Genomic DNA, 27,391 nt, shown 5'->3' on the forward strand with positions numbered 1-27,391 from the left:
AGGGAAAATACCAAGATAACTGAAGACATCTCGGGGTAATGACAAGAACAGGGGAGCTCCTTTGTCTTTGTTATCATTATCTGAATTAAATGTATGTGACTAATACAACAGTATGCAAAGCAAGGCTTGATTTTGAAAGACCTCAGACTGAAAGTTACATTAAATGTTTTTTCTCTTTCAGTAAAGGCTAATGTTATCCTGATATTTTATCTAGCTACGGTCATCATAACAAAAGCCTAAAGATTTGACTTCCCTTTGTCTGGGTCAGCGATGGCAAGATTCTGGTCCACAGCAGAAGAAGTGACTTGCCATTAGGATTGTCAGGACATAGCCAGGAGGTGAATTGCCTAGACTCAAAAGATGGACTCATCATCAGTGGATCTAGGGACCGAACAGCCCGTGTAAGACAACTTATATAGTTACTTTGCAAATGTGATACTTCATAATGTTTTTAATTCAAGTTTGTTTTCTCAGAAAATTAGACAACCCAGCTTTCTTTGAAACACATTTCTTTTCAAGTGAAAAAAGCTTTATACAAATATGTGATATATGTATCTATATGAATAAAGTATATTCTATTCTATGAATTTTACTTTATATTAAATTAATTCAAAGTTCTGCTGATACCTGAATATCTATGTACTATTTACCTATATATATATATATATTTGATTAAAAAAATCTTATTGATGGCATTTGTGTACCTAGATTTGGACTTTGACTTCCAGCTTCCCCAGGGCTACAATTCCCATGTTTGACAGAGTGTGGTCTGTTGCTATTAATCCAACACTCAGGTAAGGATTTGCTCACAATCACTTACACATTTTTGGTCAGCTACAAGGAGATTGCCATATAAAAGCACACACAAAACACTTGAAGCATTTTTCTGACCTATTTTTTCCCTGCCTTTTTCATACTGGAGAAGGTTAACCATTAAGCTGATAAAAAGTTATAAAGTCACAATCAGTATATGCCCAGCATCTCCCACAAGTTAAAGACCCCATTCAATGGAGGGAAAAGCAGATTTGCTAAGATATATTGGAATATTGGTAACAAGAAAAATAATTCCCACAGTGAAGTTTAAAAAAAAATTAAAAAAATTTGAAGAATTGTGTCGTCAAATAAACAGAATGTTTGCATGAAGTCCATGAATAAGGTTTAAAGTTGGGTAATGCAATTATTGTGATTTAAACATATAGGTGCTATTACGCAATATATACACTGCTCAAAAAAATAAAGGGAACACTAAAATAACACTTCCTAGATCTCAATGAATGAAATATTCCAGTTGAAAATCGTTATTCATTACATAGTGGAATGCATTGAGAACAAAATAACATAAAAATGATCAATGTAAATCAAAATTATTATCCCATGGAGGTCTGGATTTGGAATCATACTCAAAATAAAAGTGGAAAATTACATTACAGGCTGATCCAACTTCAGAGTAAATTCCTCAAGACAAGTCAAAATGAGGCTTCATGACCTCCTTACAATGCCTGGGCATGGTTCTGATGAGGCGGCGGATGTTCTCTTGAGGGATCTCCTCCCAGACATAGATTAAAGCATCAGTTTCGATTGGATTCAGGTCTGGGGAACAGGCAAGCCAGTCCATAGCATCAATGCCTTCATCATGCAGGAACTTCTGGCACCATTCAGCCACATTAGGCCTAGAATTGTCATGCATCAGGGCCCACTGCACCAGCATATGGTCTCACAATGGGTCTGAGGATCTCATCTCGGTACCTAATGGCAGTCAGGGTACCTCTGGCTATCACATGGACTGTGCGTCCCTCTAAAGAAATGCCTCCCCCCACCATTACTGACCCACCGCCAAACCAGTCATACTGGAGTATGTTGCAGGCAGCAGAACATTCTCCACTGCGTCTCCAGACTCTGTCACATGCGCTCAGTGTGAACCTGCTCTCATCCATGAAGAGCACAGGGTGCCAATGGTGAATCTGCCAATCTTGGTGTTCTCTGGCAAATGAAAATCGCCCTGCATGGTGCTGGGCTGTAAGCACAAGCCCCACTTGTGGATGTCGGGGCCTCATACCACCCTCACGGAGTCTGTTTCTGACAGTTTGAGCAGAAACATGCATATTAGTGGCCTGCTGGTGGTCATTTTGCAGGGCTCTGGCAGTGCTCCTCCTGTTCCTCCTTGCACAAAGGAGGAAGTAGCGGTTGTTGAGTAGCTGCTGTGTTGTTGCCCTCCTACAGCCCCTTCCATATCTCCTGTCTCCTGATATCTTCTCCATGCTCTGGACACTATTCTGAGAGACACAACAAACCTTGCCACAGCTCGCACTGATGTGCTATCCTGGATGAGCTGCACTACCTGAGCAACTTCTGTCGGTTGTAGACACCACCTCATGCTACCTCTCGGGGTGAGACCACTGACAAAATGCAAAAGTGACCAAAACTGCCATCTGCCAGAAAGGATGATAACGGAGAAATGGTCCATGGTCACCACCTGCAGAACCACTCCTTTACAGAGGTTGTCTTGCTAATTGCCTCTCATTTCCACCTGTTGTCTGTTCCGTTTGCACAACAGCAGGTGAAACTGATTGACTTGGAGTTACATTGTGTTGTTTAGGTGTTCCCTTTATTTTTTCCAGCAGTGTAGTTCCATACATAGGGAAAAAAATAACTCAATTCAACTTTAAAAATGTTGTTTATTTTTTTCCATTTTAATAGTATCAGTGTATTTGGGCCGAGATGAAGCAAATTAGGAAGGAAAACCATCTCATCTCAACTATAACTTAACCTCTCAAATAATTAAATTGGAAGTTTGTTCAAGAATTAAAAATCTTTGTCTTGTAGAGGAAGAAAGTGTGCATCATTTCACCAGTTTTTAGCTAGCCAATTAAATATATTATTTATTTATTTGACTTTTTTGCCATTAGGGTATTTTGGTCTTGCTGATTTATTAATGGTTTACACTTAAGTTTGCACTTATGTATATAACCCCTTATACAATGATATATTCAAAATTTTATTTTGTAAATGCTTTAGTAAGTTGTTTAGGCATTGGTTTATGAGACTTATTTTTAAAATTCAGAAGTATTTCTACTGTGCTTATTCATTTTCTTTGATAATGTTTGATTAAACTTATAATTGAGGGATGAGATTTTGTAATGTTTGTTTTGGTAGGCTTTTGAACCTACTTTGAGTTACCTACCTACTCTTTTTTTCTTAGTTTTTTATTTAAAAATTTTTAGCTTCATTTTTCCCCCTGAAAATTTGAATTCAATTGAATAACAAGGTCAAGAGAATTGGTGAGTGTGCCATCCCCTCTGGCTCTCCTGTGCAGATATCTCTCATACATACAACCCTTCAGCCCCTTAAACTGTGGTCTTGCAGTTAGTCAGTAATTCAGGCGACTGTGAATGCGTCCAGTTGTATTTTCTAAAGCTTAACACAAACCTGCTCATACTGTCTTTTGTTAAAGCACTGAGAAAATGAAAGCATGTGATACTTGCAGTGCTGTTTGCTTTGTCTAATTACCAGTGGGTTCGTTAAAACAGGCTGGTGACATTTGTTTCTAAAGAAATATTTTTGGTGATGGGTAATTGTATTTACAGTTAGTGACCTCTTTAGGAGAAGGGCATGTCACATTGATAAGAGACACTACTGTTATATTATTGTGTTGTGGACAGATAGTAATATTTTCCATCTGCAGTGTTGTACAGTATAGCTCGCATGCAGCTAGCGAAAGAAACAAAGAAGAAGAAGACAAAAACAGAAAAGGCAAAATCTCGTCCACATGCCGCAATGTAATAATTGTTTCTTTCTGTAAGGCCTATATTGTGATCTTCTTGCTATGTTTGTTATTGTCTGAAAATGATGTTAGAACTCTGAACTCTGCATTGTCCTCTGGTGGATGTATTGCGTAACATCCATGCCAACTTAAAGCTCGGATGTGGTCACAGATTCTTGACATATGAAATGGAATTACCTGTTTACGTAAAGGGAGTATTTAGTCTAACAGCCCCACTATGTTGATTCCTGGTGTCCCAAATTGTCTCTGGTCACATGGAACATCACCTCTCTGGTGGGAAAACAGCTTGAGCCAGTGTTTGAGGTGGAGTGGTACCAAATAGATGCAATTGGGCTCACCTCCACAAACAACATAAGCTCTAGAATCAAAGCTTTGGCAAGGGACTGGACTCTCTCATATTCTGGAGTTGCCCAGGGGAAGAGGCACCAGGAAGGCTAGAGTGACATTGGATGGCGTGGTTGGCAGGAACGGCCTCACTGATCTGAACCCAAGTGGGTTTTTTTTTTTTTTTTTAGATCTACGTGCTAGTCATGGATTGTCCATTACAAACATATTGTTCGGGTATCAGTTGATTCAAAAGTAAACTTGATACCAGGTCACCTAAGGCCAAAGGTTGATGATAGATTTCTTAGTTGCATCAACAGACCTTCGGCCATATCTCTTGGACACTCGGGTGAGGAGAGGGGCAACTGATCAACTGGTGGAGAGACCTAGTAAGTCCAGACAGGTTGTGAAGGTGAATTGGGAATGTCTGGCAAAGTCCACTGACTGCGAAATATTCAATGTACACCATTCGGAGAGTTTGTCTCACTTTAAGGGGACGTTTGGGACATGGAATCCAAAAGGAATGTGTTCAGGCATCTATCACAGATAAGACTTCCAGGAGCTGAGGCCAGAACGTTGTCAGTGCCTGTCATTGTGGACATTAGACTTGCTGGTGGACACTACAGGTGAGTGAAGCTGTAAGGCTTCAGAAGGAGGTGATTTGGGCCTGGTTGTCCCAGGGGTCATCGAACGCAGCTTAGGCAAAAAATACCCTTGCTGTGCTCGTGTTCACGTAGGCAACCGTCTTCATTCTCAGCACAGCTGATTACATACTTGCCTCACTGAGACTGGAAGCTACTGCCAGATTTACAGGATACAAACGGAAGCACTCCCATCACACCCTGGACACAATCTTTTCTCTCCTCTGGCAGATGATGCAGAAGTCTGCATACCAGAACCAACCGACGCAGGAACGGCTTCTTCACCCATGTCATTACCCTTACAAACAGCTAATCCATAGACCATGTTCTATTACCACAATGCTACTTAGCCCAGTCCCATAGAGTCATGCACATTATTGTTTATTTTACTATATGTATATTGTACTGTTTATAATCTGCATATTATACATCCGTATATTAGATCTCTGTACTGTATTTTGCACTGTGTTGTCTGAGAGACACTAATGGAAAGAACCAAATTCTGATGGTACATATTTTGCCAATAAACACGATTCTGAATCTAAATTCAATAGATAGAAGAGGTTAGCATTTTCTTCATCTTACGATCACAGACAGAAAAAGCGACAGCGGCAGTATCGTAGAAGGTATGTGAGGCTTCTAAACCAAGCACGAGAGGTGCGAGAAATTACTGAACAAAGAAACATCAAAAGTAAGCCTTTGACAGCCCCTACTGGTTACCTACATATTGCAGCTTCCGTACGTGTACCATTAATTTCTGAGGATGCGCACAACCAAGGCACCAAATTAATGCAGGATACACGAGGCAGCCATGACAAACACGAGCATGCATAGTTACCAGCAAGTGTATTTTCAGCCTTACAGATGCAGAGTGGCCGAAAAGGCTGCAGCATTGCGATTTGCAGAAGCTAAAACTCAGGTGTGGGGGAAATAAACCAAGGCCATAGAGAAAGACTTTAAATTGGCCTCAAAGATGTTCTGATAAATTCGGGATTCAGCGGCTCAGAAAAGGAAAGCAAGGCTTATTCGATCCCTGTATTGCCATATACTGCGTCTGCATTCTTGGCACAAAGTCAAGCTTGTGTATGGTGTGTGTATGACTCCACCTGTGTTGCCCCATGTCATTGCTTCTGTTTGTGTTTTTTTTTATGAACATTATCTGGAGCCCTAGTCGGGGAGAGGAACGTATCTGGTGAGGGAATTTTAGCAGCTTATGTCGTGCTGTTGGCTTCTACTAGCTATGACCTTCAGAGCACACTCTGAAGTGTTGTTCACGGCTGTGAAGCAGTCGGGATTTGCTTTGCCAAATCCGAGGCCATGGTCCTGAATTGGAGAAAGGTGAAATGCTTCCCTGGGTCAGCGATAAGTCCTTGCCTCGAGCAGAGTAGTTTAAGTATCTTGGGAACATGCTCATGACTGATGGCAACTTTGAGTGAGAGATGGACAGATGGATTAGAGCATCTTAGGGCACTGTGGTGGTTGGTTATGAAAAGGCAGCTGAGCCGAAAAATGGAGATTTTGATTTCCTGGTCGTTCTGCATTCCCACTCTCAACTATAGTTTCAAGCGGATACAAGCAGCTTAAATGAGTTACCTTTTGAGGATAACTGGGCTCAGCATTAGGGATAGGATGAGAAGCTCAATTATCTTGAGGGAGATCGCAGTAGAGCCGCTGCTCCTCCGCATTTAATGGCGTTAGTGTAAGTGGTTCATGCATCTAACTATACTGCCTTCTGGTCACTTCCACTTTGACGTTAGTTATTATCTAAAGTCTGGACAATGGGGACGTCAGCAAATCATCGGACACACTAGATATTTGATTGGAGATATGGATGTGTCTACAAGCATCTTTATTGAGTGCCAATAAAACCCACAGATTTACCTTAGATATAGGATGTGGCAGATTATTTAGTTGATTTCATAATTGACATTTCTGGATCATGTTCACACATGGCTTCTTTGATAAAGCTTTAACCTGCATTTGTATGTAGCATGCACACTGTGTTCATAGATAATCAAGTATGATTTTTTTTCAGCTTTTGTTGACCCTGTCCCAATGTGTTGTTACTATCAAAGTCAATATTTGCTGATTTCTGTTGTGAAATAGTAGAATATGTGACTTTTAACATCTAATATTTTGTATTTTCTATTGAGTAAAATGTGTGTTTTTGAGATTTGCAAACCATTGCATTAATTTTACTTACATTTTACACATAGTCCTACAATTTTTTGATTTGGGATTGCATATAATATTAATGCCTTTTTTAATCTTTGAAAACAATGGCATTCAGTCATTCAGAAATGGGTCACTTTTTTGATAATGTTTCTCACCCTTCAAACATGCCTTTAAAAATGACAAAAAGAGCAAGTTTGGGCAATACTTGCAATTTGTACGAAATCATAATGTTCAGTTTAATATAATAGTTTTTACAGGGTTGCGTTCTGCACACGTCATATCTTTCCAAAATTTTATTTTTTTATTTTAAATTTTATTTCTATAGCGCCAAATTACAACAAATGCTGTTTCAAGGCACCTCAAAGAAACTATCCAATTTAAGCCAATTAGAATCCAATTTATTAAAATACAATCATAATCCAATCAAATCAAATTCATTAAATTTCAAATAATTCCAAATAATACATACATAGCCAATTTTAAAAAAGTAGCCTAGCTAAGGAAACTATCGAAACTTCACTTCGATCCAGTATCCCATCCCTGAGCATGCATGAGGTGACTGTTGAAAGAAAAAACTCCCTATTAACAGGACAAAACCTCTGGCAGAACTAGACTCAAGAACGGTGGCCAACCGCCTCTACCAGCTGGGATTTATGAGGACAGGAAAGAGGGGACAACAAATGCCAGAACACCAGAGCAGGGATACCTGCTGAGATAGAGAAACACAAGTTCATGACTTCAATAGTGTTATATGTACTGAGTGAGGAAAGGTGTGTCATGGGATGCCCCCCAGCAATCTAGTTATGCTTCTATAGGCCTCTATAGATGCATAACTATGGGATATATAACTATGGGATGCTTCCTAAATGTAAACGCTTATATCAATATGCCCACCACACAATGGTTGTATGGAAGATTGTAGGCACTGCTGAAAATATTACTTTTCTTTCTGCAGAAGTTGATATAACAGTCAGTTATACTTGTGTCTTTAATTGCACTGCACTAACACTGAAGCCGTTATCAAGTCTAGAAAACTGTTAAGCTAAGGAGAACATCTCCCTCCAATCATTGCTGTTTGTCACAACAACGTCATACACTGCCTGTCACACACTCTAATATTTCATTGGACCTCCTTTAGCTCTGATTACGGCATGCATTCGCTTTTGCATCATTTTGATAAGCTTCTGCAATGTCACAACATTCATTTCATCCAGAGTTTTTTGCAAAGATCTTATAGTGATGATGGAAGAGCACATTCCAAAGATCCACAATTAGTTAAGGTCTGGACTCTGTGGTGGCCAAAATGATGTATCATGCTCTCTGAACCACTCTTTCACAATTTGAGCTAGATGAATCTGGGCATTGCCATTTTGGAATTTGCCCATGCCATCAGGGTAGAAAAAATCCACTGATGAATTACCCGGTCAGTCAGTATATTCATGTAGTCAGCTAGCCTCATTTTTTGAGCGCATAACATTGCTGAACATAAACCTGATTAACTGCAGCAACCCCAGATCATAGCACTGCCCCTTCAGGCTTGTACGGTAGGCATTAGGCATGATGGGTGCATCACTTCATCTGCCTCTCTTCTTACCCTGATGCGCACTGGAACAGGATAAATCTTGACTCATAAGTCCACATGACCTTCTTCCATTGCTCCAGAAGTCAATATTTATACTCTCTAGCTAATTTAAACCTTTTTTTGAGATTAGCCTCACTGATAAGTGGTTTTCCTAAGGCTACACAGCCGTTTCGTCCCAATTCCTTGAGTTCCCTTCGCATTGTGAGTATGGAAATGCTCTTACTTTCACTCTTAAATATAGCTGTGAGTTTTACGGCTGTTTTTTTTACAATTTGGTTTCGCCAAATGTTTTAATAATTGCTGATTACGATCATTCAACATTTTTTTCATCCACATTTCTTCCTTGAAGATGATGGTTCCCCACAATCCTTCCAGTTTTTTATAATACGTTGGACAGTTCTTAACCCAATATTAGTAGTTTCAGCAATCTTCTTATATGTTTTCTTTGCTGGATGCATACCAATAATTTGACCCTTCTGAAACAGATTAACATCTTTACCACGACCACAGCATGTGTCTTCCGACATGGTTGTTTATGAAATGAGACACTACTCACTGCATCAGTTAGGGTAAAACAACTTGTTGCCAGCTGAAACATAGTCATCTATGCAGTATTTATCGAATGGGCGGCTTTTACCTATTTGCTTGGTTAAATCCAGGTGCTGACTTTTTTTTGGACAGGCCAAAAAAAAATTCTTTTGCCATAAGAATTTTTATTAACCTAACAACATTGTGTTAAACAAAACAGAAGTGAATGGGAGCAGTTCATAATATTGATTTATGGTCAGAGTTGGAGAGAAATTTTCAGTTCCCTGTCTCTCTCTCTGAAGGCTTTTTTTTTTATGTTCAGCAATATATTCAGGTGTTTGGTGATACACACAAGACACAAGTTAATGGAGACTGTCACACAGTTATGACTTTGATATAATCTCCATGTGTCTCAAAGTGCATTATAATTTCTGGAATTCCTGAGATCACAAGTGAACATACAGCTAATGTCTCGGGAACAAATCCTCTCCTTCACAATGAGATGTCCAGAACAACACCATATGTTGTTAACAAGTACTGCAATGCCTCAACCTTAGCTTTTGCAGATGCTTCTGAGTTCTGTCTGCCCGTATTGTTTGAGTCTGATATATGCTTCTGCAGCTATGTTTCATTGAAACACATTTTTGGTTTGTTTGTGTCCTCCTGAGTGCTCCAGGCTTGCTCATAGTATCTGCTAATCATCTGAAGTTCCCCATCAGTATTGAGGGGACTTGGTTTGAAATTCTTTCACCTATTCCTCTATTTTTACCCGACATCTACTGAATTTATTCTTCAAATCCTCAGGGATTTGGGATCTGTTTTTCAGTTTTAGCTAGCATTTGGAAAGCTCAATCAGCTGCTCCCATTTATAGACAACTCCTCCACTTACATGGCAACTCATCATAACTGTGTGAGTATGAGGCAGATCCACTCAAGCAGCACTGCTTCCAAAGCCGTGCTGAAAAATCTCTCAAAAAACAGTGCTTTGCTGGAAAAATTGTTCAATTGAAATCTTTAAAAAATACTAAATGCATAGAATATGATTGCATATACTGCAACTTGTTGCCATTATATTGTGATGCATTCTGGAATTGTTTAGGATATTTTGGAAAAAAACAGTTTGGGATAGGCCTACATTTGATATATACTGTATGTACCCTTTGTGAAAACCCATTTCCAGAAAGGTTTTGGAATTTTCTGCAATACAGTAGTCTTACAGTATGTAATTTGATTCTGTAACCATTCTTGCTAAGTACAATATTTCTGCTGCTCAACACTCCATGGTTGTTTTTGTGGTATTCATAATGTGCTATACAATTTCAATAGGCGGCAGATCTGAATTGCAGAGAGAGGCCAGTCAAACACACTCTGTCTAAGAAGACAGGCTGTTGTACTTCATGTAGAATGAGGTCAGACATTGTCTTGCTAAATAAGTCAATACTTTCCATTAGAAATCTTGCTTTGATGGTAGAATTTGTCTTTCCAAATTCCATATACTTCTGCATTAATGTTACCATCACAATTATACTAGAGTTCAGCATCACACACCCTGAGGAATGGCATTAGAGATGCTAAGAACAGATACAAGCAGCACATTGAGAGTTACTTTGTTAACAATAATTCCCGGAGCACGTGGAATCAAAGACATCACAGATTACAAAAGTAGCACCCCACTGATCAGCCATGACAGTGAACTCCCAGACGTCTTGAACTGTTTATTGGCATGCTTCGATGTGCAAAGCAATGGAGGAAGCTCTCAGATATCCCTGGCCCAGGAGGAGCATGCACTCATCCTACAGAACCATCAGGTGAAATCCACTCTGAAGACGATCAACATCAATAAAGTGTTAGGACCAGACTGGGTGTTGGGCCATACACTAAAGTCATGAGCTGACCAATTAACAGAAGTGCTCACAGACGTTTCTAACCTCTCCCTGCAGCAGTTAAATCCCTTAATGACTATCGTATAGTTGCTTTAACCCCTGTTGTCATGAAGTGCTTTGCGAGGATTATTTTATCCCACATAAAGGAAACCATCCCCACAGATCTTGATAACCATCAGTTCAGCTACCAGGAGAATGGATCTACAGAGGACCCCCATCTCACTAAGAGCATCTAAACACGTCTGTACGGATGCTTTTTGTTGATTTCAGCTCTGCATTCAAAATGATAATGCCTCATAAACTCGTACATAAACTCAACAGTCTGGAACTATTCACTTAACTCTTGCACATCGATTCTGAACTTTTGTCACTTTCAAAGCACAACATGTCATGATCGGCAACAAAATCTCCTCAATCTTGGCCCTGAGTACAGAACCCCACAGGGATGTAGGCTTAGTCCTGCCCTCTTCACTCTCCTTACACATGACTGCAATACCATCCATTCCATCAACATTGTTGTGAAGTTTGCTGATGACACCAGTATAGTTGGACTGGTCACCAATGAGGAGGCATGCTACGGGGAGGAGGTTAAACATCTCACATCTCACTGATAAACAACCTGGTGCTAAATACCGCCACTAAGGAGATCACTGTGGACTTTAGAAGGTTCAGAAAGACAACACAGTCCCCACTAAATATAAACAGTGAAGAAGTGGAGATTGTGAAGAATATCAAATATCTGGGTCCTCACATTAGCAGTGATCTCACATGGTCCCAGAACATATCACACCTTGTAAAGAAAACACTGCACACTCAGTTCCTGGTGAACTTCTACAGGAGCACAATCGAGAGCATCCTCTATCACAGTGTTTCTCAATTCCGGTCCTCATGACCCACTGCCCTGCATGTTTTCGACGTTTCCCTCCTCCACCACACCTGATTCAAATGAATGTCTCCTTATCAGAACACTGTAGAGCTTGATGACGAGCTGATCACAAATGTTTTCAACATGTGCCAGCCTGCTTCAAATCCTTAAAATTCACAAAAAAAAAAAACAGGGCTCACAGGACTTAATGACCACAGACCTGTGTCACTGACCTCTGTGGTAATGGAGTAATTTTCAGCGCCTTGTGCTATCCCACCTACAATCCATCACTGACCCACTCCTGGACCCTTTGTAGTTCAGTTACACAGCCAACAGGTCTGTAGACGGTGCCGTCAACATGGCTCTCCACTTCATCCTCCAGCACCTGGACTTGTCAGGGACCTACGCCAGGATCCTGTTCTTGTAATTCAGCTCTGCCCTCAACACCATTATTCCATTTCTTCCTGCAGGATAAGCTCAGCTGAATGTGTCTGACTCCACCTGCAGGTGGATCACTGACTTCCTGTCAGATAGGAAACAGCACGTTAGGATGGGTAAGTATGTGTCTGACTCCTGGACCATCAGCACTGGATCCCCCCAAGGTTGTGTTGTTTCCCTTCTGTTCTTGTCCCTGTACACAAACTTGTGCACCCCCAGCCATCAGACTGTTAAACTCCTGAAGTTTACAGATGACACCACCCTCATTGGACTCATCTCTGATGGTGATGAGTCAACTTACAGGTGGGAGATTGACTGTCTGGTGACCTTGTGCAGGCAGAACAGCCTAGAGCTCAATGCTCCAAAGACAGCAGAGAATGACTGTGGACTTAAGAAAGAGGCCAGCCCTACCCACCCCCATAACCCTATGTGACTCCCCCATAGACACTGGAGTATTTCCGCTTCCTGGGAGCCACAATCACACAGGACCTCAAGTGGGAGCTGAACATCAGACCTTAATCTTCAGCTTGACGGTTTCCGTCACTCCTGGCATCCACCAGTGGTTACCTCCACGACAGGCACCTACAACCTTCATGCCACAGCTGTTTGAAGCCACATCCCCAGTGGAGGTCCTGAACGTGGTCCATTCAGATTCCATGTTCCCATCATACTCTGGTAGGAGGAAAAATTGTATGAGTTGAAGGACAGACCTTGTCTGGTGGACAGGGGCCTGCGCCCAAACATTCCTACTCCACCTCTCTCTTCCTGTTTGGCTTGCCAGGTCTGTTCAGCAGTCTTCCCCACCATGGGTCCAACTCACCACCAGGTGGTGATCAGTTGACAGGTCTGTCCCTCTCTTCACCCAAGTGTCTTAGACATAAGGATGCAGGTCTGATGATACAACTACAAAGTCAGTTATCAATCTATGGCCTAAGGTGGCATGGTATCGGGTACAATTATGAATTACCTTATGCTCAAACATGGGATTCTTAATGAACCATCCATGACTGGGACAGAAGTCCAAAAGCTAGACACTGCTCAGGTGCAGATCAGGAAGGCCTTTTCTCCCAATTACGCCTCTTCAGATCATTCCATCATTACGCACTTGGGCATTGAAGACTCCAGAAGAACAATGTAATCCCCAGGTGGCACCCCCTTCAGAACTTGAACCCAGCAATTTTATGGAGGCTGTGTAATTTGAGCTGCTGTTTGGTGCATATGCACAAACACACAGTAGCACTTGCAGCAGTAGCGAGGAGGCACTCGCATTCACCGGGGAGAGGTCACACACAGAGACACTTAGCTTGAGGTTTGTGAGTATTCCCACACCCACCCGATGCCTCTCTAACTCTGGAGTTTAAGAGGTCAAGTACCCTTGCAGGTCATCTAGCATGCAGATCACACTGATGTAAACGGTTTCAAATGTTCTGACGAGACACTTGGGTGTCTCTCACCTCCCTTGAATGTGCCTGGAGTTGAGTGGTATTCATCATCCGGTTCCGCAGGGCACTGTTCAAAATGAAGCGGTCATCAGTGCGGGGATGTGGCCAAAGGACGTCCACTATGCCTTTCTGTGACTCTTCCAGTCTCTCTGTATCTCTGTTGCAACCTGCCGATGACACTTTGTGACACTCTACGCTCAGTGGCCACATCTGTCTGAGAACATCATGTTTGAAGCCTCACAATGGTGAGGTACTGTTGATCAGTTGTTAGGTGTTGTTTTGGTCTCATGATGTCAAAATGTAAACAGCATGATGAAGAGGACTGTTTAAATACCAATTCTAATTGAACCAGGAAATGTTTTGGTCGATTCATAGATCAAACACCTGTTGTGAATTTTACCATTAAGTTCCTTGTTAGAGAACAGCAACTTGTGCAAAAAGTACTGAAACATTGAACAGTTTGACATGTGCATTCAAAGGTTTACAGAATGTCACATTAAGTTCACCTGTAAAGGTTATAATGCATTTTAGGTTCATCCTGAAATTTCACCGGAAAGCTGAATTTCCCTAACTTTTTGTGAGTAGTGTATGTATATTAACAATATGAATAGAACTTTTTTAATTGGTATTTGAATTTTATTGAAACATAAAGATATTTAGTCAATCCCTGAAGAGAAATTGTATTTTTACATTTTAAGATAAACAATAGCGATTACTAAGTAATTTGCAATTATAGAGAGTGATTTCATAGGGTTATTGCTACTGACAGGTATGGCCTCCTTTTTTTTTATTGCAGGAGAGCTACAGATGTGTTTTATTGCTGTGTTATTTTGAGAGTTTGTAATGTTCTCAGTTATGTTTAGCAACATGTGCAGCATCCTTCTTTGCACATTATTTTTACAGAACTTGTTTACCTGCTTTTTCATACATATCTTCTCACTCTCTCAGAGAAACTGGGTTGAGATAAAAAGTAATCAAAGTTAACTTTTTTAAATGTGAGCAGTGCCATCAGTTTGTGAGCTAGCCATAACTACCATAACTACAGCAGTGATGTAATGAATAATAAGGAAAAGCAATGTGAGGATGGCCACTAATGTATTGTCACAGAATGCAGAAACTAGTTTAAAAGTAGGGAAAAGTCATTCACTTTCATAAATTGTCCCATAAGCAGCAAGTTGTTCTGCGTCTTTGGCAAGTTGAACTGACATAGAAGAATCTTCCTGTGAGCCATGATGCTATTGTTTATATTAGGACAGTGTGGGGGAGAAGGTTTTTGGGCGTACTGGTGATTCCAATGCTGCTTCTTCTTGTAGCATTGGGGATATAGACTGTCCAACACATTCTCCTAGAAAATTACCACCTCTCTGCCTATGCCTAAGCCTGCACTTTGTTAACAGGAGTTTATATCTGTCATGGTTGCACTGATTGTCCGGTTTTTTGGGTGTTTCTTCCTGAGCCATAGGTTGGTTTGGGCAGAATTGTGTGTTCATTCTGCTGGATGGAGTCTGGGCTGCTGCTCTCTAGTTGCTGCATGTTATGACGTGTGTGTGTGTGTGTATGTGTGCGTGTGCGTGTGCATGTTAGGGCTACAGCCACATGAGTTGTCCCAGCTGTGGTTGAGTAAGTTAGAGTTAGAGGGTCTGCCACGGGCACACCCTTAAGAGTCTGGAAAACATTCTCCTAACTTTTAATCCCCCATGGCTGCAGAGTAACCTGACCAAGTTTGGAAACGTTACCATTAAATCTGTAGGACGAGTTCGATCATATGCGAGGTGTGGAAAATGGTAAAACGGCACCAATTTGCATTCACACTTCCATTCAAAATGGCCGACTTCCTGTGGATCTGGTACCATGGCATCCCAGGCTTTTTTGTGCATCTGGGCATGACAAAGGCGTGTACCGAATTTTGTCCAGCTGCGCAAAATTAACCCCAATGGCACGAGTATTTAGTACATTTCTAGGGGGCGCTACAGAGTCATTTTGAAGCAACTAATATCTCCTTCAGATACAATAGGGCCTTTGCTGTGCTTGCAGCTTGGGTCCTAATAACGCCTTGAAGAACTTCGCTGCTTGCAGCTCGGGCCCTAATAAAAAAAGTTAAAAGTCCGACATACTGTAGAACATCAAATCTTGTTTCTATTCATTACCAGTAGATACCAGACATGTCTTATTTTAGTTATACCCATGAATTAAGATATCTTCCAATTCAAAATTTTGCAATAAATTAATGACAAACTGAATTAAATAAAACACTACAGTGCATGGATGTATGCACAGGGTTGGTCTGAACTGCACTGAAAACAAGTGTGTCTGTTGTAATGATGAATGGGATTTTTTTTTTAATACTAATGAAGTATACCATAGGTGAATTAGACACTTTGATGGGTCTATTGGCTATGGAGGAGACAGAGATTTGACAAATGCTCAATGATATCCCTGATTCGGGTCAGATTTCCCACCTAGACTAAGAACTTCATTGAGGCCGACCTAAAGTCCTTGTCCACTGCCTCACCAAATTCCTCCCATGTCAGCAGTTTAGCTTCTTCACCTACTATCGCCATGGCCCTAATGGCTATGTGGTACATGCCAGCTGCTTCAGGTGACCCTCACAACCATGCCCAAATAGCCTCCTTCTTCAGCTTGACAGCCTTCCTGACTGCTGTTGTCTACCAGAGGGCCCTCCATTAGGAAAATTAGGTAGCAATCTGGTTCTCTTCACTTCTAACTGTACACCCATTATTCAACAGTAACCTGTGACTAAACAGACTTACAAAAGGGATTTCAGGAAGCTGAAGTTAATCTCCAGCGATGCTTTGTGGCCACAAACTGGAATGCATTCTGTGAGCCACATGGTGTTGACATCAATGACATGACTCGATGTGCGACAGACTACATTGGCGTCTGTGTGAGGAGTAATATCCCCACATGGACAGCGAGGTGCTTCCCCAGTGAGAAGCCCTGGACCAACAGTAAACAGCAGAGCAATGTGAATTATGTATGGTATGGTATGAAAAAGATCACAAATTTTGCAAAGGGTTCACTCAGGACAACACTCAGCACGATCCTCCCCTGCCTTGAGTTAAACAGAACTTGCTCCCTGCCTATACTCACAGCTTCTCTGACTCTCCTCCATATTGTTGTTGGAGATCGAGCAGGAGCTGGGATATTGATTATTATTCATAAGTGTCCAAATACAGTTATTAATGTTCAATAAAATGAATGAAACTCATTAATTACGAGACGCCCTTGACAAAGCCAGAAGCCAATAACATAAAGTCTCAAAGGTCTGTATATTTCAATCTGGGACAAATATAATATGTACAGAGTAGACACAAAGGCTATGAATCCGAGCACTGAGTTTAGCAAATAGCAGTTCACGGTACACATAGACAATGACCACAAACAAGTTCTCCTTTGAAATAGCACAATATAGTTTATTAAAATTGGCACAATAATTATATTAGTTATAAAAAAACAAGCAAACTACAACACTACAAGACAATCAGTGGGTTTGTACGCGTGTACGTGTGTAAGTGTTGTAAAAAGGTCAGTCTGTTTATTTAGTTTTGTCCTAATAAAAATTTTCCTATGACAATAACAGGCTCCCCCCATGTTTATATTCATCTGGTATTACTTCTTATGAACTGTATCTTTTGCTCAAAGTTATACAATCTTTTGCCCAATGTGATAGAATCTTTATTAACAAATATACCATCAATAGCCACTGAATACACATATTTGTTGGACTCTCAGTGAATTACTACATAAGATCCAAAAGGCTTAATTAACACATGTTAAATGAAAAAACATCACTTTTATTCAGCACATTTAGTAGCAACTGTTTTTGTCAGTTCTCTTATCACTGGCCTCGATCAAATTCATCACATCCTTGCAATAAAGCCAGTCAATTATTTGGTGAAAGCTTTTTGTGGGAGAGAAAATACTACCAAATGACCAATACTACCAACATGATATTGTAGCTGTAACAACACTTTATGTGAACTTACTCTCTACATAGCAAAATCCACAGAATAATGGCTTGAAAGGTGGCTGACCAGGTTTTGCCTCCTTATGGGGGTAACTGCTGATCACCACCATCTGGATACTGGAAGCACTTTGTGTTGTTTTTTTTATTAATCCAAAAAACTCTCAATCTAACACTCACGTCTGCCCTCCACATCTCTGATATTGTTTCAGGTGGCAGTTGCCAAACATATTGATTCATGACTGTGGCCAGCAAGGATAGCTTTCTAAGATTACTCTTTTTGGAAAATTCTGAACCTTTGACAGCTGAGAAATATTTCAAACGTCATCATTTTATGTAATTTTAGCTCTATGAATGGATTTTGGATGGGCTGGCAGACAATCTAAAATGGCCGAAGGCTGTCTCACCTTGACCCTTGTCATTTAAAACAAAAAGCAACCACTTTTATCTAATTACTATTGTTTTGCCTCTGTGACTATATATATATATATAACATTAGATCAGAGTTTTTCTGATTTCTGAAAAAGATATTTATTTTTTTATGATAAACAGAAACAGAAATCCATTTAACTGAGCTGCAGATGATAATATATGAATTATACTGCTTTGGATTGTAGTTGCATGGAGCTAAATACATTTCGTAAGAAACTTTATGCCCTCACTTTGTCTTTCTCCCTTTCTGTCCCCGCGTACAGTTCTTTTGTAACGGGCACTGCATGCTGTGAGAATTTCTCCCCTCTTCGCATCTGGGATGTTGAACGGTAAGTCAATATGTAATGAGATTTTGGCTGAAACCTTGTTGTGGTGTGTTGTGGTGTGTGGTGTGCATTTTCTTGTTGTTTCATTAGTTATCAGTTATTAGTTGTGACTGTAAATCATTTCAGTTTAGATTTATGAATAAAATTGTGCTACCCAATAAATGTGTGCGACCCAAATACGTTTCAATGCAAAAACAAAGATAAGTAGGCTTTAATACATATTAAATTTGATTACATACAGTGATGGGCAATAATGCGTTAGGAGTAACTTGTTACTGTAATCTGATTACTTTTTCAAGTAACGAGTGAAGTAAGGGATTACAATTGCAAAACCAGTAATTAGATTACTGTTACTTTCTCGCAAGCAGGCTGCGTTACTGTTTTACTAAACCGTGATTTTGTTTGTGAGAATGTATCATGACAATCACGTATGAGCGGTGCGACGTCAGTGCATGTTTAGATCAACAAGAGATAACATTGAGCGCGGGACAGAGCAGGACCATGCAGCGTTTAATACTTGGAAGTACCAACATTACTTTGAGTTTGACTCGGTAAAAAGTGACAAAAACACAAGCGTCCACTACACTCTGTGTGGGATGAAATTTTTTATCTACAGCGAAAAATCCCAGCTCAAATCTGAGCAAGCACCAAGCAAGCTTGCACAGGAATGTAAAACTCATTGAGAAACCCCCGGCTCCCCCCACTGACATGAACGCTGCGGCATCCACATCCAATTCCACCAGGCAAACCTTCGACTGCCCCTCTCCTGCTAAACAGGTGAAAATAGACTTAAGAGCGACAGGTGAAAAGAGACTGTTTCATTTGATTCAATTATATATGATGGAATATGCAGAAAGAATAGAAATAGGCTGAAAGGTCTATTGCGTACTGTGCATCATGTTTTTGAAAGTAACTAAGTAAAGTAATTATTAAAATAACGAATTACTTTGGAAAATAAGTAATCACTTTCTTGGAGAAGCAATCAGTAAATAATTACTATTTCCAAGTAACTTGACCAATATTGATTTCATGTGACTTTTTTGAAAACATAAGCTTAAAATCACTGGTAATCTAATGTGTTGTTTATATAGTTGAAAATTTCTCCTTTGTATGCTAATTAGGGGCCAAGTAGCGTCGCAGCCAATCAAACTCCGTGCCGACACACCAAACAAGAAGTATATCTCTGCGATGCATTGATGTATCAATGCCAAACTTGGTGTATGGACTCATGACACCTTCCTGAGCAGCCATATGCTTGCCCTTTTCCACACCTCGCATATGATCGAACTCCTCCAACACACTAAATGCTAACGGCTTCAAACTTGGCCAGGTTACTCTTAAGCCATGGGGGATAAAAAATCTTGCAAAGCTTTCTCAAACCTTAAAGGGTGTGGCTGTGGCAACGCCTCAAAGTTTGACAACTTGCCACTGCTCGACACTAAACGCAAAGTCACTCATAACTTTTGCATACATTTTCCGATCTTCACCAAACGTCATAGGCTTGCCAGGGACTCTGCCCTGATTGCATACATATGCGCATACTGACACTCAGCTATAGGGCCACCTGGTGGTGGTTGGAAATGTCACTCTGTTTCCACACCCACACCTCGCATATGATCGAACTCCTCCTACACATTTAATTCTTTGTCAGTGTGTCTTTGTCAGTGTGTCCTGACAATGGAGGGAGATGCAGTTGATGCTGGAGGCAGCTCATCTCCAGCCTCCTGAGACTTTTTTTCAGATTTGACAGGTTGCTGCTGAAAAGGAAAATGGTCTGATTTTCTTTATGGAGCACAGGCTGAGGAACTCCTATGCATCTTTCACATCTATAAATCCATGTTTTTATTTTCTCTGATGGAGCGGTTGACAAAGTGGTGAAAGGTCAGAAGTTTAGCTTAGAGTGAGACTTGGTTGAAATCCCTAGAATTCACCATAAATGTGTTAGGATGTTGTGGTTTTCGTCTTGCAAGGACTGAACTGAACTTAACAGACAGTGTCAGCAGTGGTGCCAGGTAATATATACACCTTTACCAGAAAAAAGAGGATGGATGTGTGACAGATAGTTAGCTATGTTTTAGAACCTTCCGTGTGACACATTACAATAATGCATGCTTGAATCCCAACCCAGGCATTTTTGTCTTTTTTTCAGAAGAGTAAAGAAAAGAAAACTTCAAGATTTCAGAATTTGAGAATTTGAATTTGAATTTGCTGAGCGCCTCGATTTTAGTTGTACAGAGAAAATGAGCATTACTACATCACGCAGACCCAAACTCAAAAAGAAAAAGGTCACATCGTAAATATGATAGTAGTAAATACAGAATAGACATGTCCAGCATGGCTTTAACCTGCTTTCAGCTGGGGCCAAAAGGGACTCTTTTGAGTGAAAAGAATGTTCTCCCTTCGTCTGTTGTTTTTTTTCTTCATCTTTCATTTCCAGCCTCTAGTCTCAACTGATACACAGATATGTGGTCAAAGTTGGAAAAGTTGTTATCATGGTACTTGATATAGGTACTTGAATTACAGATTGGCCACTAAAGTAATATCTTTATGATCTCAGATTACTGTGCTCATATAAATATCCAAAAATGCCGTCTTTAGTAATGCCGTCTCTCAGTGCTCCAGGTAAAACCGGATTAAAATTAAATGGAGTGGAACAGTATAGTGTGCGGACACTATGGAACTTCCCAGATTTTTTATGTTAATTTTATCATTGGATTTGAAGTTACATTTTTTTTGCTTGTGACAAGAGTGAATAAATGGAATGCTAGACAACACTTCTGCTGTATGGGACTGTTCGATTTGTTTCCTAGCTGGAGGGTGCTCCAGGTCTTTAATCCAAGTCCAGATAGCTCTGGATTGAGCAGCCAAATAGTATAGCTGAAAATCTGGTAAATTTAGCCCTCCCTGTTCAGTGGGCTGACAGAGGGTTTTGAGCTTGATTCTGGAAGTTTTACCATTCCACAGAAATCTAGATATCAGTTTGTCCAGGTTTTTTTAAAGAAAGTTTTCGGAATTGGTGTTGGCAGTGCTTGAAATAAGTAAAGAAATTTGGGTAAAACATTAATTTTAAGAAAGTTTATTCTTCCAATTAGGGATATAGGAAGAGACTTCCATCTGTCCAAATCTGCATCAGCTTTTTTAAACAGAGATTCATAGTTAAGAAAGTAAATCTGATGTAGCTGGTTGGGTATTTGCAGACCAAGATAACAAAGCTTACAGGGGTCCCAATAAAAGGGAATGTTTCCCCTTGATAATCCCTGAGCAGCTGGGTTAAGAGGCATCACACTTTTCTGATTATTCATTTTGTATCCAGAGATGTAGCTATAATCCTCTAACAAGGTACAGAGGGCAGGGAGTGACATCTCCATATTAGTCAGATACAGCATAATGTCGTCAGCATAAAGCGAAATGATGTGCTCCTCGTCCCTGACCATAACACCCTCTATTGCAGGATGTGCTCTAACAGCAATGGCGAGGGGCTCAAGCACCAATGAAAAGAGGAGCGGGGACAGGGGACAACCCTGGCGATCGCCGCGTGACAAGGGGAAAAGAGATGAGATGTCAGCATTTGTTTGAATCATTGCTGATGGATTTAGATAAAGTATCTTTATCATTTGTAACAAATTTTGGACCAAAATCATTTTTTTACAAAACTGCCAAGAGAAAGGGCCATTCTAAACGACTAAATGCCTTTTCAGCATCTATTGACAGGGCAATGACCGGCGTGTTTATGTCTTGGGAGCAGCAAATTACACTGAGGAAGCTACGAATATTGTCAAATGAAAAGCGGTTCTGAATGAAGCCAGTCTGATCTTTATATATAAGGTCAGGTATCACCTTCTCCAGCCAGGTAGCTATGACCTTGGTGAATACTTTATATTCTGATGAGAGAAGGTTTATGGGCCTATGTGAACCACATAGCTGTGGGTCCTTGCCTGGTTTTAGCAGGGCAGTAGACAGAGCCTGTTCAAAAGTTTTAGGCAGTTGTTGTATTTCAAGTGAGTGCTTGAACATATCCATTAGCGGTGTTATTAGATCAGATGCAAATGCTTTATAGAAGTTCATAGAAAGTCCATCTGGCCCCGGTGATTTCCCTGCTGAAAGGTTACCAATTGCATTCAAAACCTCCATACCCCCACCCCCGGGACGACCAACCTCTCCAGAAAGCTAGTCATTTTATGAGTATCGACCCCCTGAGAGGAATACAAGTCAGCATAAAAATCCATAAAAATTTCATTGATGCGTTTGGGATCATGGACAACTGCAGCATCACCTCTGGTCTTAACTAAGGGGATGCATCTAGAGTTTTCCTCTTTTTGGATCTGCCAGGCTAATAATTTACCACTTATGTCCCTATGTTCGTAGTACTGTTGTTTCATTCTCACCATGGCGTTCGCAATCATCCTAGTGGTAAGCAGATTATATTCTGTCCTTTTGATGTTTAGAAGATCAAAAGAAATTTCACTATGAGTTTGAAAATGCTCCCCTCTGATTCAAGTGTTTAGTTATCAGCATGTATTGTTTTTTTTCCATGATGTTTAGCTTATAGTCTCACCTCTCACGTAAGCTTTTAAGGATTCCCACAAAGCCGTTGGCGAGGCAGTCCCTCATTTAATGCTAATGAAACTGTCCATTTTGTTACTAATAAATTTGACATAATAGACGTCATTAAGTAGGCATGTAGGGAATCGCCAAAGCCTGCAATTACCAGTAGCGTTCTTTTGAGCCATCTGGAACATGAGAGGGGCATGGTCCGAGTGAGTCATAATTAGATACTTGCATGAGGATAAGATGGAAGCTGTCAGCATGGGTAAGTAGAAGATCTATTCTGGAGTAGCTTTCATGAGCGTGTGAGTAGACTGAATACTCACGTACTGACTTGTGCTTTTCTCTCCAGACATCTACAAGTTTGAAATCTGCTATTTCTTTTTTGAGAGTCTTGGCTGCTTGAGACAGAGTTTTGGGGTTAGAGGATGACTGATCCTTGGATGGATGCAGAACTAAATTCATATCACAGCCCATACAAAGTTCACTGGGATGACAAGTTAGTGTGAAAAACAGACTTTGAAAAAATTGAGGGCAGTCGTAGTTTGGACCATAAATATTAACTAGCGTGATAGATTCACCTGCTAGGGAGCCTTTAAGTATCAAGTATTCAATTCAATTCAATTCAGTTTTACTCATATAGCGCCAAATTACAACAATTGTCATCTCAAGGCACTTAAATAATACAGTCCAATTCAAGCCAATTGGATTTCAATTCATTGTAATCATATTCCAATTAAATCCAATTAATTAATTTAAAAATAATCCAATTAATTCATATAGAGCCAATTAAAAAAATAATATCCTAGCTAAGGAAACCAACAGATTGCAACAGATTGTCTTCAGTCCAATCTCCCGTCCTGAGCGTGCCTGTGGAAACTGTGGAAAGGAACGACTCCCTTTAACAGGAAGAAACCTCTGGCAGAACCAGAACCAGGAAGAAACCTCTGGCAGAACCAGACTCAGGAAGGGTGGCCATCCACCTCGACCAGCTGGGGTTTGAGAAGACAGAAAAGAGGGGGGAAAAACACCATAACATCATTCAAAGGATATCTGTTGGAACAGGGAAACACAAGTTAATAACCACAATAATGTCACATGTACATAATATCATTTGAGAAATTAAACGGGGAAAAAGAGAGCAAAGTGAGGAAAGGTGTGACAGATGAGGTCCCCCAGCAGTCTAAGCCTATCGCAGCTTAACTATAGGATGTTTCAGGATTAGTATCTGCCCTGTTTGTCTTTTGTAAGGGGACATTTATCACTGTGGCGACATAATAATAATAATAATCAATGATGAAATAGATAAATTTGAGAAAAACAGCAGTCACTTTTAAAAAGCCTTATGGCTGTAGGGACAAAGGACCTCCTGAACCTCTCAGTCTTGCAGCGCAGTGAGATGAGCCTCTCACTGCAGCTGCTCCTCTGACCTGTCAAGATGCTGTGGAGAGGATGTTTATTATTATCCAAAACAGAATATAACTTCCTCCTCATCTGTTGCTCCACCACAGCACTGAGAGGGTCTAGTCTCCTGCCTACAACAGAACTGGCCTTTTTTACCAGTTTGTCCAGGCATCTACAGTTTTGTCTGTAGTGCAACTCCCCCAGCAGAGAACAGCATAGAAAAGTGCACTCTCAATGATAGTGAGATAAAACATGCATATCATATCACTACAGACATTGAAGGACCTGAGCAGTCTAAGGAAGAAGAGACGGCTCTGGCCCCTCCTGTACACTGCTTCTATGTTGGCAGACCACTGCAACTGCAGACTGTTCAGACCTGCACATACGGGTATTAATAGTCCAATAGACCACTCCAGTTTATTATCCAGCACCACCCCCAGGTATTTTCAGGTCTGAACAGTCTCTATCTCCCCTCCATCAATGCAGACTGATGGAGTTTTAGATCTCCTGAAGTCTGCCACCAGCTCTTGGTTTTGGTACTGTTCAGGAGCAAAAAGTTATTTTTGGTCCAGCCATAGAAGGACTCCACAAGGTCCCTGTACTCCTTCTTTTGTCTACAGCGCACACATGCCACAACAGCCGTATCTTCTCTGTGTGGCAGGACTCTGAGTTGTACCTGAAGTCTGATGTGTACAGGGTGTAAAGAAAAGAAGCCAAAATGGTACCCTGCAGAGCCCCAGTACTGCATTCCAGTGTTCCAGAAACACATCTCCCCATCCTGACATACTGTGGTCTGGCAGTCAAATAGACTATTCAATTCAATTCAATTCAATTCAATTCAATTTTATTTATATAGCGCCAGATTACAACAATTGTCATCTCAAGGCACTTAAGTAATATAGTCCAATTCAAGCCAATTGGAATTCAATTCATTGTAATCATGATCCAATTAATTCTTATAGAGCCAATTCAAAAAATGTATATCCTAGCTAAGGAAACCAACAGATTGCACCGAAACGTGTCTTCAGTCCAATCTCCCGTCCTGAGCCTGAGGGACTGTGGAAAGGAACGACTCCCTTTTAACAGGAAGAAACCTCTGGCAGAACCAGACTCAGGAAGGGTGGCCATCCGCCTCGACCAGCTGGGGTTTGAGAAGACAGAAAAGAGGGAAAAGAGGGGGGAAAAACACCATAACGCCATTCAAAGGATATCTGTTGGAACAGGGAAACATAGGTTAATAATCACAATAATGTCACATGTACATAAAATCAATTGTGAAATTAATCAGGGGGAAAAAGAGAGCAAAGTGAGGAAAGGTGTGACAGATGAGGTCCCCCAGCAGTCTAAGCCTATAGCAGCTTAACTATGGGATGTTTCAGGATTACCTGAGCCATCCCTAACTATAAGCTTTATCAAAAAGGAAAGTTTTAAGCCTAATCTTAAAAGTGGAAAGGGTGTCTGCTTCCCGGACATTTACTGGCAGCTTATTCCACAAGAGAGGGGCCTGATAACTGAAGGCTCTACCTCCCATTCTACTTTTAGAAACTCTGGGAACAACAAGTAAACCTGCAGTTTGGGAGCGAAGTGCTCTGTTAGGAAAATATCTTACAATTAGATCTTTAAGATATGATGGAGCTCGGTCATTAAGAACTTTATAAGTGAGAAGAAGAATCTTAAATTCTATTCTGAATTTAACAGGGAGCCAATGAAGAGAAGCTAAAACTGGAGAAACATGATCTCTCCTGTTAGTTCTCATCAGAACTCTGGCTGCAGCATTTTGGATCAGCTGGAGGCTTTTCAGAGAATATGTGGGACAGCCCAATAATAAGGAATTACAGTAGTCCAATCTTGAAGTAACAAATGCATGGACTAGTTTCTCTGCATCACCCTGAGACAGGATGTTCCTGATTTTAGCAATATTACGAAGGTGAAAGAAGGCAGTCCTAGAAACCTGTTTTATATGTGCGTCAAATGATAAATTCTGGTCAAAAATAACTCCAAGGTTCCTCACTGTAGAACTAGAAAAGACTATAATCCACAATGTCAGGGAGGGGGCCACACCCATACCTAGAAGCTTGTCTTTCAGTATGGGAGGCCGTATGGTGTTGAAGGCACTGGAGAAGTCAAAGAACATGATTCTCACATATGAACCAGGTACATCCAGATAAGCATATGCCCGATGTAGCATGTACAGAATCGCGTCTTCCACTCCTATGTGTTTCTGGTAGGCAGACTGGAGGGGGTCAAGATCTTCAGCAACCTGCAATCTCATGCGATGAACAAGGAGTCTCTCCAAGGTCTTCATGACATGAGATGTCAAAGCCACCGGTCTGTAGTCATTCAGCTCCACTAGTTGCCCTAATTTAGACAAGAAGTTTTCCACAGCACCAGGATTTTTTTCATCTGAAGGCTCATATTGAAGAGCACATAAAGAGTGACTGCTAGTTGACCAACACGGTCCCTCAGAATGGACAGAATGGACAGACTCCATCTGGGCCAGCAGCCCTCCTTCAGCTCCAACCTCCTCTATAGTTAGACAAAGAGGTTGTAGCAGAGGGTTGACGGCAGGAGTGATGTTGCTATCAATTTTAGAGATGGGGGTGGGGGTGCAGCTGAACAGAGGAGGGTAAGTGGTGGGAGTTGCTGCAGAGGTGGAGGTGCAGCTGAACTGAGGAGGCCAGGCGGTGGGAGCAGCCACATATGTGGAGGAGCAGCTGTGCTCAGGATGCCTGGTGCTGGAAGCTGCCGCAGAGGTGGATGTGCTGCTGGGTTCAGGCTGTCTGGTGCTGGAAGCTGCCGCAGAGGTGGATGTGCAGCTGGGTTCAGGCTGTCTGGTGCTGGAAGCTGCCGCAGAGGTGGAGGTGTAACTTGACTCAGGAGACCTGGTGGTGGAAGCTGCCGAAAAGGTGGAGGTACAGCTGGACAGAAGAAGCCTGTTGGTGAGAGTTGCTGCAGAGGTGGAGGAGGAGGCCTGGCGATGCGAGTTGCCATTGAGGTGGAAGTACAGCTATGTAGTGGAAGCAGTACAGAGGAAGCAGCT

At 41.0% G+C, this 27,391-nt stretch overlaps 1 protein-coding gene across 3 annotated transcripts in view; it reads left to right on the forward strand.

Annotated features, from left to right (window-relative positions):
- The window catches only part of fbxw4 (F-box and WD repeat domain containing 4), a 102,396-nt gene that overhangs the window by 18,976 nt on the left and 56,029 nt on the right, over window positions 1-27,391 (forward strand). For 2 of the 3 annotated variants that reach the window (XM_072391620.1, XM_072391622.1), the window contains 3 exons: window positions 269-401; window positions 709-794; window positions 18,340-18,405. In XM_072391620.1, the coding sequence (XP_072247721.1) occupies window positions 269-401; window positions 709-794; window positions 18,340-18,405 (285 nt within the window). The remainder of the gene's footprint in view (window positions 1-268; window positions 402-708; window positions 795-18,339; window positions 18,406-27,391) is intronic. The other variant, XM_072391621.1, reaches the window with a different exon arrangement.

Source organism: Leuresthes tenuis, unplaced genomic scaffold (assembly GCF_036924035.1).
Source record: "Leuresthes tenuis unplaced genomic scaffold, fLeuTen1.0.hap1 SCAF_8, whole genome shotgun sequence".
In the NCBI taxonomy this organism is placed as follows: Eukaryota; Metazoa; Chordata; class Actinopteri; order Atheriniformes; family Atherinopsidae; genus Leuresthes; species Leuresthes tenuis.